Source organism: Bos indicus x Bos taurus, chromosome 9, assembly GCF_003369695.1.
Source record: "Bos indicus x Bos taurus breed Angus x Brahman F1 hybrid chromosome 9, Bos_hybrid_MaternalHap_v2.0, whole genome shotgun sequence".
Lineage (NCBI taxonomy): Eukaryota > Metazoa > Chordata > Mammalia > Artiodactyla > Bovidae > Bos > Bos indicus x Bos taurus.
The window spans coordinates 50,289,202-50,302,297 of record NC_040084.1 but is presented as its reverse complement, the minus strand read 5'-3'; the positions used below and the strand labels follow the sequence as shown (position 1 = coordinate 50,302,297).

The 13,096-nt window shown below is 49.4% G+C and overlaps 1 protein-coding gene across 1 annotated transcript; it reads left to right on the top strand.

The window, feature by feature from the left end:
• Positions 1 to 198: 198 nt before the first annotated feature.
• PRDM13 (PR/SET domain 13) lies at positions 199 to 8,706 on the top strand. The gene is made up of 4 exons (XM_027552162.1): positions 199 to 342; positions 1,874 to 2,005; positions 2,266 to 2,386; positions 6,215 to 8,706. The coding sequence occupies exons 1-4, from the start codon at positions 199 to 201 to the stop codon at positions 7,939 to 7,941; spliced, it is 2,124 nt and encodes a 707-aa protein (XP_027407963.1). The 3' UTR covers positions 7,942 to 8,706.
• Positions 8,707 to 13,096: the final 4,390 nt, after the last annotated feature.

Genomic DNA, 13,096 nt, shown 5'->3' with positions numbered 1-13,096 from the left:
CGCGCCCTTCCGCTCGCGGTGCCAAAAGGCGCACGCCCAGATTGAAAAGGCGCAGTGCATGCCCGGCCGCGTCACTCTGCGGGTGCAGGACGCACGTCGGGGCGCAGCTCGCCCGCTCGCGCGCGGCTCCGGCTCTGTCACTCGTGCCCTGCCGAGGACGCCGCGCACCCGAGCGCCTGCCTGGGGGCGGCGGCAGCAATGCACGGAGCTGCCCGCGCTCCGGCCACCAGCGTGAGTGCCGACTGCTGCATCCCAGCCGGCCTGCGCCTCGGGCCGGTGCCCGGAACCTTCAAGCTGGGCAAGTACCTGTCAGATCGCAGGGAACCCGGGCCCAAGAAAAAGGTATTAGCCAGTCCGACCTCCGCTCTCTGCCGCTCGTTCGTCTCCCCTTCTTTCCAGCCTAGGAAAGGGGTGGATAGGGTTAGGGGAGGAAACGGGTGACTGAGCCGTTACCTGCCAATTCTGCCAGGTGGAAGGGGACTCCGATCATTTCCCACAAGTCGCGTTAACCAAGAGCTGGACTTGGGCCAGGCTAGGGGAGAAGATATGGCTGAGAGGGGACAGCCCCTGGGTGGGGTGCAGTAGGGTCTTTACGTGCTGGGACCACTAGGAACTCCCGATTTCCCCGGAGCGCTGGGGTCTCTGTCGCAGAGGCGCAACCCCCCCAACCCTCCTCCCCGCCCTATCCAGCCTCTCTTGGCAAACGTGCCTTTTCTCTTTTATACAACACACATGCGTTGAGGACTTTTTCTTTTTTTAATCTTCTGCCCTTCAATAAGCTAATTTGAGGCTTAAATTTAGCTTCAGATAATTTAATCTCATCGTCTCCGAAAATTTTATCCTTGGACACTCTTAGTTCCTAGAACCTCCCCAGGTGTTTCCTTCTGCGGATGTCTGCTTGTGGATTTGGGGCGGGTAGAGAGAGGATGCGCCAGGCAGTGACTCTGACGCCGGTTCCGAGGACCAGGAACGTCCACCCAGGGGTCACCTGGGCCCGGCGATTGTAGCCGGGCTCGGAGGGGCTAGGATCGCAGATGGGAGGCTTCAGGGTCAACCTGCCAGCTCCGACTTCCCAAACAGCGTCGCGACCCCTGACCTGAGAGGGGTACTAACAGGCTCCCGCCCGGCCGGCCGCCCTGAGGCGTCCCAGCGGGACGGTCGGTCAACTGCGACCGGGAATGAAGACAGAAGTCCGGTGACTTGGGGAGGGGGAACTGGGAAGAGGACCCGGGACTACAGCTTTCTTGAAGGGCGCTGCTCGGGGGCTCGCCGGCCGGACCAGTACCTGGTTCTTCTCGCAATCATCCTCTTCCCGGCGGAGTAAAGCCTAGCTCGTCGCCAACCACGCCTTCTGCTTTAAACGCGCTTTAATTGCTTTTAAATGACCAGTCAGCCCGCGGCCGCTTTGTTCAGACACTTTCGCCGCGGGGCTTGCAGGCATCTCCGCACTTGGGTGCGGTGCCGCGGGAATGAGGAGACACGAAAGGAGGCCCGGGATGCCCTGTGTCCAGGGATTGATTGTGAAACGTCTCTTGCCTGGCATCAGGACTGCTCTCAGTAGAGCTAGGGTCGGGGTGAGAAACTTCTGGGTACGAGGTGCGCCCAGGGTATATGTGACTCGCTCGGGCGGAATGCTTTCACTCGCGCTGTCAAGGTGGAACAAGACGGGGAACTGTTATACTAGCCAGCCTCCCCTTTTCCTCCCTCCCCCAAGCAAGGGTCCTAAGGACTTAACCCTCCTCCCAGCAGTGCACGGCGGTCTGGCCAAAGCGAACGCAACCATTCCTACGTCGGGTGGTGGGGGGATACCCTTTCCCTCCAGTTGCGGGTCTGGCCGTGGCACCGGGGAGAACGACCACTGCTTGTGTTGCAGGTGCGCATGGTGAGAGGGGAGCTGGTGGACGAGTCGGGGGGCTCCCCCCTGGAGTGGATAGGGTTAATCCGAGCAGCCAGGAACCCCCAGGAACAGACTCTGGAAGCTATTGCAGACTTACCCGGAGGACAGGTACTGTGGGCTCCCCCCCCCCCCCCCCCCCGCCAATTCTATCTACCAAACTGTCACTGATGTTAAGAGCAAAGCACTTCAGCTAGAGGTCTCGTTTAAACATCCCAACAACCCTATAAGGTAGATACTATTATTTTCCCCATAATAGTTTTTCCAGCGTCACACAGCGTCGGGGCTGGGAATGCAGTCTTTCTTCTCAGTTGTTTTTTGACCAGTTACCCAGGAAATGACTGCAAGCTGTCCTGTTCCTTGCGTCCCAGATCTTCTATCGAGCACTGCGAGACGTCCAGCCAGGGGAGGAGCTGACCGTGTGGTATTCCAACTCCTTGGCGCAGTGGTTCGACATACCCATCATTGCTACTCCAACGCACGACGAGAAAGGTACCGCCGCTAAGAGAGCCCCCAGGGCCAGCGCGGGTGGGTGAGAGTCCAGTCCTCCTCCTCTGGTCTTTGGGCGGGGGGGCGGGCAACCCTAGACCTGAAAGGCCTTTTTCTTGCTCTGTGTAAAACTGAATTCATACTCCCAGTCGGAATGGGCAGAGGCGACGTCACCACTACTGCCTTTAAATCAACAGTAAATGCTAACAGACCATAGTAATCTCGCTCTTGATGTCAGGGAAAAAATACTCATAAATTTCATGCGGGTCGTCCTTTCCGATAGCATATCCAAAGAGACAATTATTTACTTACTTAAGAATCCATAAAGATGCCTTAACATATTATAAGGGTAACTACATCATGAGCTCCAAAAAATGTAACTCAAACCTGGAATGCTTTTAGAAGGTGATGGGGATCTCTTCATCGGGTTTGGAGGAGAGTAATGTATTTCTACAGAGTTTTAGAAGCATTATGGTACTTACAGCTGGTCAGTTGGCAGGTACTGAGGCCCTTCCGTTTAAATGGTATTTATTCATTTCCCTCTCCCTACTTGAATCGAAACTGGGATGTATCCCAGTTTCTTCTCAGATTTATTTGATCCCTTCCAAAGCCCAGAGCGGATTCATGCAAATTAAGGTGCAGCAAGTAACTAAAGAAAGAAACAGTTTCAAACCTCCTCTAGGACACTGAGAAACACTTTCTGTGGAAAAAAGCTGGAAGGTGCTAAAATAGTTAAGATCTCCAGACTCCCTTTTATTGCACAATGCTTCTGTGATTTTCTTTTTTCTTCACCAGTTGTTTTAGTTTGTAATTTCTTCTAAAGACATAGTTATATTTAAAGTCAACATCACAGATGCTGTGAAATATTTTGACACATTCTCCTGAATCACCTGCTTAATCTCATTCCTTTAGAAACAGAGTTAAAGAACTTAATACAAGTGTGGGATTTAAGAAACACTTCATGAATAAGACAGAATGAAATTAATTCAAAATGATGAATCACTTCACTTCAGAGTATCCTTGTCCTCTGTAAATTAATTCTATTGATTTTGTGGGTAGACCTGTATGTACTGTTGCTGCTAAGTCTGCTGCTAAGTCGCTTCAGTTGTGTCCAACTCTGTGCGACTCCATAGATGGCAGCCCACCAGGCTCCCCCGTCCCTGGGATTCTCCAGGCAAGAACACTGGAGTGGGTTGCCATTTCCTTCTCCAATGCATGAAAGTGAAAAGTGAAAGTGAAGTCGCTCAGTCGTGTCCGATTCTTAGCGACCCCATGGACTGCAGCCCACCAAGCTCCTCAGTCCATGGGATTTTCCAGGCAAGAGTACTGGAGTGGGGGTGCCATCGCCTGTATGTACAGTATTCATAAAAGTTTCCCTAGATTTTTCCTTCTATCACATTATATTACATTCTCTTGTCAACTTCTTCCAGTAAGAGAGAAACATGACAAAAGCCCCATAGTGGAGAACTCTCAAATCTGTCACTATAGAACAATTCCAAGGACTACTGGCCTTTGGGGGCCAGGAATTTTTGCAAAGGACACCCTTTCTTAGACACTCTCAAATAGTACAAAAGCAATTTGTTTGAGTGGTGGCCCTCATGTTTTCATTTCAGTCAATAGAGCCTATAAACATCATATGGTCACAGATGTCAGAACAGACACCATTTCCCTTTTGGGGAATCTGTAGGTTATTTTGAACCCTGATTTCTCCAGCTTTCAGATGCTTGAAATCTTGATAACCTTGGAGATGCATCTGAGAGAGGAGGCAAAATCACTTACAAGGTGTGTTGATATGTTTGGCACAGGTTGGATTTCAGAATCAAGAGAACAGATCAACTCATTAGGATAAACTAAAAACACATAATGAAACAAAACATACATTGGCTTAAACCCTGAAAAGAGGAAGAAATAAGTAGAGATGGCTGCAATTCTTCCAATATTGGCTAACCCTAGTGGGTTTCAATTCCATAGTAAGATTAAGGAAAATACTGACTCTTTGTTTTAGGAACAGAGCTGAGTCACTTTGGGGTAGCCTCTGAAAACGCCCTCTTTAAAAAGGGGTGACGAGAGGGAGGTTCTGAACTTAGCAGAAAGGAGGTTACTTAAGATATTAAATCAACACACCCACCAAGAGAACTGAGAAAGTCTTCCCTCTCTATGAAGACTTATTTTACATGGCTGTTCAGTACAACAGACATGATTTTTATCATTGAAATCATTGGAATGACTTTTATCTGTCTTCCATAAACAATGAGGATAGGTCACATAGGCAAATCATCTTCCTTTCTCCGTTTTCTTTCTGCTGTACCTTAACTTCAGCTACAATAATCTGCTCCTTGAACTTCCACCTTAGTTATCTGGAAGGAAGGATGACTTGCTTTATCCAGATTCAGGAGTGAAATACATGAAGAGAGGCATATCTGAAAATTTCTCCCATTGTTGTTTCTGTAGTAATGTTTCAGAAGTTTAAGCTGCTGGTGTGCAAGGAGGAAAAATTTAACTTTCCCATTACATTTAATGAAACTGATGTTTACTTTGTACACTTTCTTGTGGCTCAACTAACTTCTTTCTTATGGACATCCTTCCCTTCAATCAACCAATTATTATCAATAATAATTGGTTATTAATAAACCAATAATCAATAATCCAAGTATTATCAATCAACCACAACATTTAAGAAGAAACCCCACTACAAGCTTGCTTTCTCGGAAGCGATATAACATGACGTTTTAAAGTGAAAATTAACTTCTACCATGTGATCAAAATCTGTTTCATACACATGTCTTTTGACTGTGTTCCCAGACCCTAGCAAAATTAAACAACTAATGTTAATAGTATTAAACACACAAGGTTTGATGCCAAAAGCATGTGTGTAGTCCCTGACAGAGAACCGTGTACTTTTCGAAAGCTGAGTATCTATATTATTCTCTCTCTCTCACACACACACACACACACGCACATACATTGATATTTTCCAAGAATTTTACTAAGCTTGGATTTGTGCAGCTATCTAAGAGTTAATTAATAACCAGGTGGAACAAATGACAAGACAATGCATATAATCCTTCTGTTTTTAGAATATGAAGACCTAAGACTTTTTCTTTTCTCCCATCAAATTAAATGGGGTTAAAGAGGAAATAAAGATGCAAATAATTTTGAAGAATAGCAAATCATAGTCCCGATGTGGTCCTTCAGTTGGTCACGCTCCAGGAAAATCTCAAGCAAAGTGTTTAAGACTGGGAGGCGTTGGGGAGGGTGGGTAGTGGACATAAAAGACATTGTTCTGTGAAAAGGAATGATTACATATGGCCCATACATACAGGATATTGTCTCGCCTGGTAATGAGGCGCTCACGACCATTAGATTGGCCTTTGTTCAGTTTATCCAAACTCCTTGACATACGCCACCTATTCTGCAAACACCAACAGATGGGCGCAGGCAAAGCACAGCCCCACACTTGATTTAAAGCAACAGCTGCTCTCGGCTCTTCCCCGGCTCTTTCAAGCCAGCCTCCCTGAGCACTGCCCTTCCAATGAAGATATGCTCGGATGGCCCGGAGAAAGTCTTCGTTGGAAAGGCCCAGGTCACACCTCTCGGTCTCTGAGTAGTCCCAGAGAATGCAGATGCTGACAAAGTTGGCCTTTTGGGGCTTCTCGGCGTCCTTGCTACAATGGGTCTACCGAACTCACTTATTCGCCGGTACCCAAGAAAACTTATGCTTCACCCCATACCTCTGGTCAAAACCTGGGCTCTGCCTTCGGCGCGCTGGCGCTTTCTTTCTCTCGCTTGTTTGCTTCTCACCGGGTCTCCTTTTCACTGTTTCTCGCCCAGGGGAGGAGCGCTACATTTGCTGGTACTGCTGGAGGACGTTTAGATATCCCAACAGCCTTAAAGCACATCTACGTTTCCACTGCGTGCTCAGCAGCGGCGGGGGCCGCGCCTACCTGCACCACGAGCACGCGGCTCGCCAAGGCGCTGCCCCGGCCGCGGATGGCCTTCGCCTTTCCCCGAAACCCCCGGCATCAGATTTCGCTGCGGCCGCCCCGGCGAGCACTCTTCGACCGCACCCGCAGGTCCCACCGGCCCCTCAGGCTTGCGGAGCGCGGGAGAGCATCAAGCGCGAGGCCTCCTCCGCGCCCTCCGCCACGTCACCGACCCTGGCCAAGTGGGGGCCGTCCAAGAAGGGAAAGGAGCAGCCGGACCGCGCTCTGGACATGAGTGGTCCCGCCCGAGGACACGGCCACTTCCTTGGCATCGTGGGCGGTTCCCCAGCGGGGGGCGGCGGCCTCGCTTTCTACCCGGGCGTGCGCTCGGCTTTCAAGCCTACTGGCTTGGCCAGGGCAGCCGCCGCCGCGCACGGCGACCCCTACCGGGACGAGGGCGGCGGCAAACCCGGGGCCGGCCTGGCTTTAAGCAGGCTGCTGGGTGGGGGACGGGCAGGCGGACACCCGAGAAGCGGGGAGAACCCGGCGGCTGGCGGCGCTGGCCACCACCATCACCACCATGCGCACCACCATCACCATCCCAAGTGCCTACTCGCGGGGGACCCGCCGCCGCCTCCTGGCCTGCCCTGCTCTGGCGCTCTGCGCGGCTTCCCTCTGCTCTCCGGGCCCCCGGAAGAGGCGTCCGCCTTCAAGCACGTGGAGCGCGCCCCGCCCGCCGCCGCCGACGTACCAGGAGTGCGTTATGCGCAGCTGCCCCCGGCAGCCGGGCTGCCCCTCGAGCGCTGCTCGCTGCCACCCCTCGACGCGGGCGGCCTCAAAGGCTACCCGGGTGGCGAGTGCAGCCACCTGCCGGCCGTCATGCCGGCCTTTACCGTCTACAACGGGGAGCTCCTGTACGGCTCACCAGCCGCCGCCGCTTATTACCCGCTCAAACTGCACTTCGGCGGGCTGCTCAAGTATCCGGAGTCCATCTCTTACTTCAGTGGGCCCGCGGCGGCGGCCGCTCTGAGCCCGGCCGAGCTGGGCTCCCTGGCTAGCATTGACCGAGAGATCGCCATGCACACGCAGCAGTTGTCGGAGATGGCAGCCGGGAAAGGCCGCAGCCGCCTGGACGCGGGGACGCTGCCCCCGGCCGTCGTGGCCGCTGGCGGCGCCGGGGGAGGCGGCAGCGGGGGCGGCAGCGGCGCGGGCAAGCCCAAGACGGGTCACCTGTGCCTCTACTGCGGCAAGCTGTACTCGCGCAAGTACGGGCTCAAGATCCACATGCGGACGCACACGGGCTACAAGCCGCTCAAGTGCAAAGTGTGCCTGCGGCCCTTCGGCGACCCCAGCAATCTCAACAAGCACATCCGGCTGCATGCCGAGGGCAACACGCCATACCGCTGCGAGTTCTGCGGCAAGGTGCTGGTGCGCCGCCGGGACCTGGAGCGCCACGTCAAGTCTCGCCACCCCGGCCAGAACCTGCTCCCCAAGGCGTCCGACGGCCCGGGCGCCGAGCCTCACTATCCCCCGGAGCCGGGAGAGCCCAAGAGCGACAACGACAGCGACGTGGACGTCTGCTTCACCGACGACCAGAGCGACCCCGAGGCCGGGGGCGGTGGCGAGCGCGACTAGTAACGTGTCTTTCAGGGAAGGCGGGGAGTGTGGGGGCGTGGACAGAGAGAAGAGGGGCTTCTGCTGTGGGAGAAGAGGAGCTGCTGGTGGTGAGAAAGACCCGGCGGACAAAACCGGTTTGGTTTTGGTCGCCCGCCAGATTTGGAACAGTGAGCGGTCCCAGGTCAGAAGCTGAAAGTCTGAGCAAAGGTTTAGAGGCGTCTTAAAGAAATTTTGCCTTTCGAGCATCCCCAGGGCGGCGGGTTCCAGCACACTCCAGGCCCCTGAGCACCGCGAATAGGCTACCCTTTCGCCAACCCAGGTGGTTGGCTCTCCAGGTTTAAGATCACATGAATGGGAAGCCACAGCGCCCTCGAGGGCGTCGATTTTAACTGCCGCGTATTTTTAAATTGTTCTTTTTTTGTGAAGAAAATTGTGCCTTTTGAAACGACGTTTTTTTGTGTGTATTTTACATTAGCATTTCACTGCATAGGCAAAATAGTAGCCGCAATTCGGTAGATGTGACATCCAAACACTTGTTTCCATTTCATCTGTTCTCGTGTCAAAGACTCCGCCTTGACGCAATGAATATATAGTGGTAGCAGGTGTACAAATTGGTCAAGTTGCAATTATTTATAAGAGAATGATGACAAATGTAAAATATCTAAAGCATGAGTCTTGAGAGCACGCAATATATAATTTTAAAGAAAATGCCCTATTTGGTAGAGAACAAATGTGATGTATGTTGTTTTATAATGAATGATGTAAAGTGGATTCAGTATTTTGGTCTTGGTTCCAGTTTGTGCAATCTTTAATAAAAATAAAGATTAAAAACAAGAGTTTGTTCACTTGGCAGGTTCAGCAGATCTTTTAATGAAATAATTTAATTTGAAAGTGGTTTTTGAGGCGACTCCATAATACAATAAATCAGGGGACATGAATACTTTGATTATTCATGAAATAAATTATAAGTACTGTTATAATAGGGAAACATCATTTTCAATACGTGCATTTCACAGGCTCCCAGATAGCAGGCAAAATAATTGTTTGCTGAAACCATTGTTAATCATGCTGTGTTTTCATCTTTATGGAAAGAAGCTAATGACCTTCAAGAAAAAACACACCCACACACAATATTCCTCATCAAAAAGAACTGTGCAACCTTAGAATCACTATTTTTTGTTATGTACCATTTTGACAGAACCTCAAAAGCAAAAAAAGGAAACTTGAATAGTGCTTTTTATGATTCGTACATTTTCATATTCATTCAACAAATATTAAAGAAGGATCTATTTTATTGGAAGGGCTGATCTATTTGTTTTATGTAGGTTCCCAGGTTCCCCCTATCCGAAGTACATCTTTCAACAATCTCCTGCTGTCTGAATGGGTCCCATTTTACAGAAGAGGAAATAATACTCTTCAAGGTCACTACTGGGAGGCCCATAATTAGGCAAACTTGGAGCAGTGACTTTATTTATGGTTATACAAAATTAATGCTAACTAATGGAAGGATATCATAAAGAATATAATTTTGTGGGCTAAAACTGGAAAACACCTTCTCCCCTACCTCCCATTCCTTTCTCCACATGCTCTCTGGGGTTTCACTGCAGTTATGTAGGAAGAGGAGGATTAGTCACACCCCTTGGCTAAGGGTAGGTACCCTAAGAGCCCCGGTCTGCAGCGCTCCTCCCTGAGATTGGCAGGAAAATTCTAGTGGGTCACCAAAGGGTCTTGGATATGACCTTGATGATTTAACTCAGTTAAAAATGTGCTTTATTTTCTGCATCCTAGTACTTTGGCAGTCTTCAACCTGCAGTCTTCCATTTGGGAACGCAGCCTCAATCACTGGGTGGCTGGCAGGGACTTTTTCTAACCCATCACAGCAGGAGGCATGGCTGGGAGATGAAGGGCATATAAGTTCTGCGCGTTGTGATCAGCAAAAAAAAATTCTTCTATGGGAAAATTTATGCTTCGAATTACAAGCTTTTTTTTAGTGTCAGCTGGGCTTCCCTGATAGCTCAGTTGGTAAAGAATCTGCCTGCAATGCAGGAAACCCTGGTTCAATCCCTGGGTCAAAAAGATCCGCTGGAGAAGGGATAGGCTACCCACTCCAATATTCTTGGGCTTCCCTTATGGCTCAGATGGTATAGAATCTGCCACAATGTGGGAGACCTGGGTTCAATCCCTGGGTTGGGAAGATCCCCTGGAGAAGGGAAAGGCTACCCACTCCAGTATTCTGGCCTAGAGAATGCCATAGTCTGTATAGTCCATGAGGTCACAGAGTCAGACACACTGAACTTTCACTTAAGTGTCAGCTTAAGTGACTTTCACTTAAGTGATTTTCACTTAAGTTTCACACTATCTCACTTAAGTGTCAGCTGACCTGAAAATGTTTTGCTTTGTAAAAGAAAGCCCAAAGAGGAACCAAAAAAATGCGTGGATTAACATTTACATATGGTGGCAATGATACTACTATTTATTAAGGATTCTTATGCTATTTGCAAATTCTTTCTTTTCTGCAGAGCTACCAGGTTTAGTGATGGCCCTGCCACACAGAACTGGAAGTGAACCCAAGCATCTGCTAGTTCATCTGCTTATCACTGCCTACTTGGTGGTCCTGCCCTCTGAAGCAAAGCTTAAAACCAAATCCACACTTATACAGAAATACTGCAAAATTTTCTGAAATCAGGTTGTGTAAGTCCTCAAGGAAATTGAGAAAGGTTGCCCAGATTTGAGACATAGGAATTTTTATCTGCTATAAAAGCCATGTTTCCTTCACCAATTACCTAGCTCATTACTAAGTTCTACAACTTGTTCTGTGTGAAATAGCCTTAAAAAAAATAGTTTGGAAAGGAAACACATTTTAGAATTGATAAATACTTAATAAAACAATTTCCAGACTTCCACTTTCCTCTTTACTAACTGATGTTATTAAAATAAATTCCAATATAAAAATGAAAATTGAACATAGATTAAAAAAACTCTTAATCATAGATCATTCGTAATTCTCCATAGGTTACCTCAGATAACCTATATATCTGTCCATATGTGTGCACACTATCATACATAATTAATGCAATTATTTATTTTAATGATGAAATCAAATTGGTGACATCCAATCAGTAAAGCCACTACTAATTTTAAGTGGCTTAGTCGTCTTAGTGTTTCTCAGGTTACTTCTTTCAGTCTTTTATCTCTTTCTCTCCACTCTCACCACCCCAACCCTCAATCCTCATCCTGATGACCGCAGCTAACTGTGAAAATTACACTAAGGACACTGGAAGTTTCTGAGATTTTAACTGAATGTTTTGTACCAAAAGATTTTTTAAAATAGAATTCATACCTCTTAGAAGTGAAAGACTCTGGGTTGTTTAGGCCTAGTTAATTTGGACATTAAAATGTTTTGCTAACTGAATAAATCATCCATACATAGGTTGTAGGCTTGCTGCCGCTTCTCACTTGCTGGACATCTTGGGCCAATCTTTCTCAATTTCCTCATCTGTAAAACAGGTTGAAATAAGCAATAAAGTCGTTGTGAAGACTGAATGAGAGTTAATTTAGGTAAACTGCTTTTAGAATCAAGGCTGACACGCAGTGAGCTCTCAAACAGTATTGACAAACCTCTAGCCATCTATGGGGTTGCACAGAGTCGGACACGACTGAAGTGACTTAGCAGCAGCAGCAGCAACAACTCTTCGTGGTTTCATTTCGAAGACATCAACGAATGAGATAAGGGGAGACGCCCTTTCATCAGCATTTTTCTGCAGGGCACTCGCTCTCTTGGGTTCACTTCTAGCCCCAGACAAATACTTGCCAACTTCAGTAAATAAAGGCCTTTCACACTTTTGCTGAAGAGAAATTTCTTCAAGCTCCTTATTAATTCATCTTTCTATTTTGAATTCAGACACCGGTTTAAATGGTTCATAGCGGTTACGTGAACGGGAAGAAGAATGCTCATTTTTCACTAATTTTTGGAAAGCTTGGTTGTGCTTGAGGTGAGCCATGAATTTTAGCAGAAGAATGCACAAGAGATGAGGTCCTGCCTATACGGAGCATACAGCAGGAGCTGCAACTTCCTAAGGCCCTACTCTAGGGAAAGTTTATTTACTGACTAGACTCTGATGGAGGAGAAGGAAATGGCAATCCACTCCAGTGTTCTTGCCTGGAGAATCCCAGGGACGGGGGATCCTGGTGGGCTGCCGTCTATGGGGTCGCACAGAGTCGGGCACGCCTGAAGCGACTTAGCAGCAGCAGCAGCAGACTCTGATGGAGGAAGGTGGACGGCGGTGGTCTTCCAGTTTAGAACTGCAGTTCCGGGGAGCTGGAGGAACAGTAGTAGAACTGGCTGCGGGGTTCCAGAGCCGAGAGGGCGGTGATTGGCTACTCCCGTTGAGTTCGAGCGCTCCCATTGGCTCATCCCTTGGAGCTGGGGTCGCTATTGGTGGCGGGCTGATCGCGCGCGAAGCTCGGGGTAGGGGCTGCCTCGCGAGAACCCCAGGCCCAGGGACCGTATCACTTGGGTGAGTGTCGAGGTGTCATTCTGCGTGTGTTGCTTGCAGCTTAGTTTTCCCTGGAAACGAGGGTTTCCGGGGCTGGGTTCCGGGCAGAAGTGTGGGAGTCTCGCCACGTTTCGGTGTACATTTCGAGAGCCCGGAAGCCAGAGAGATGAGGCACCCCCGTGGCATCCAGCAGGCGACCGAGAGAGTTCCAGGCGCCGGACTAGTCCTTGTTTCGGTGGTCCTGGCCCGCTGTGGCTGAGAGCTGCGGCACCAGCGCTGCGCGCCCTTGCCATCTGCTGCTTCCTCAAAGGGAAGAGTGCAGAGGCGTTGGCGCCATTGGGAGGTCAGACGTGACCCTTGGCCACCCAGGTGTGGGTTGTGAAGGGAGGACTCAACAGACGGCGGGGCCAACGTGTTTAGTTCCAGAAGGAGCGTGGCGCTCGTTCTGCGCTGGGTGACCTTCCTACAAAAGATGAAAGGAGCGCTTCTGTCATCTGCGACTGTAGTTTAATTCAAATTAGGTGTAACCGATGTACGACAGACAACTTGTCAATGCCTTTGGCTTGCAAACGATACGAGGGCCCTTCAAAAAGGGATCAAGAGGGGGTAGATTCTGTGTATGCGTGTAAACCTTTTAAAGACACCGATTTTATTTTAATATGTTTTAATGATTTCCG

Bases quoted from the DNA above. Each gene is read 5' to 3' on its own strand.
- PRDM13 (XM_027552162.1), top strand. From the start codon at position 199: ATGCACGGAGCTGCCCGCGCTCCGGCCACCAGCGTGAGTGCCGACTGC. The intron at 343-1,873 runs GTATTAGCCAGT...CTTGTGTTGCAG, and splicing joins AACCCGGGCCCAAGAAAAAG to GTGCGCATGGTGAGAGGGGA. The intron at 2,006-2,265 runs GTACTGTGGGCT...CTTGCGTCCCAG, and splicing joins CAGACTTACCCGGAGGACAG to ATCTTCTATCGAGCACTGCG.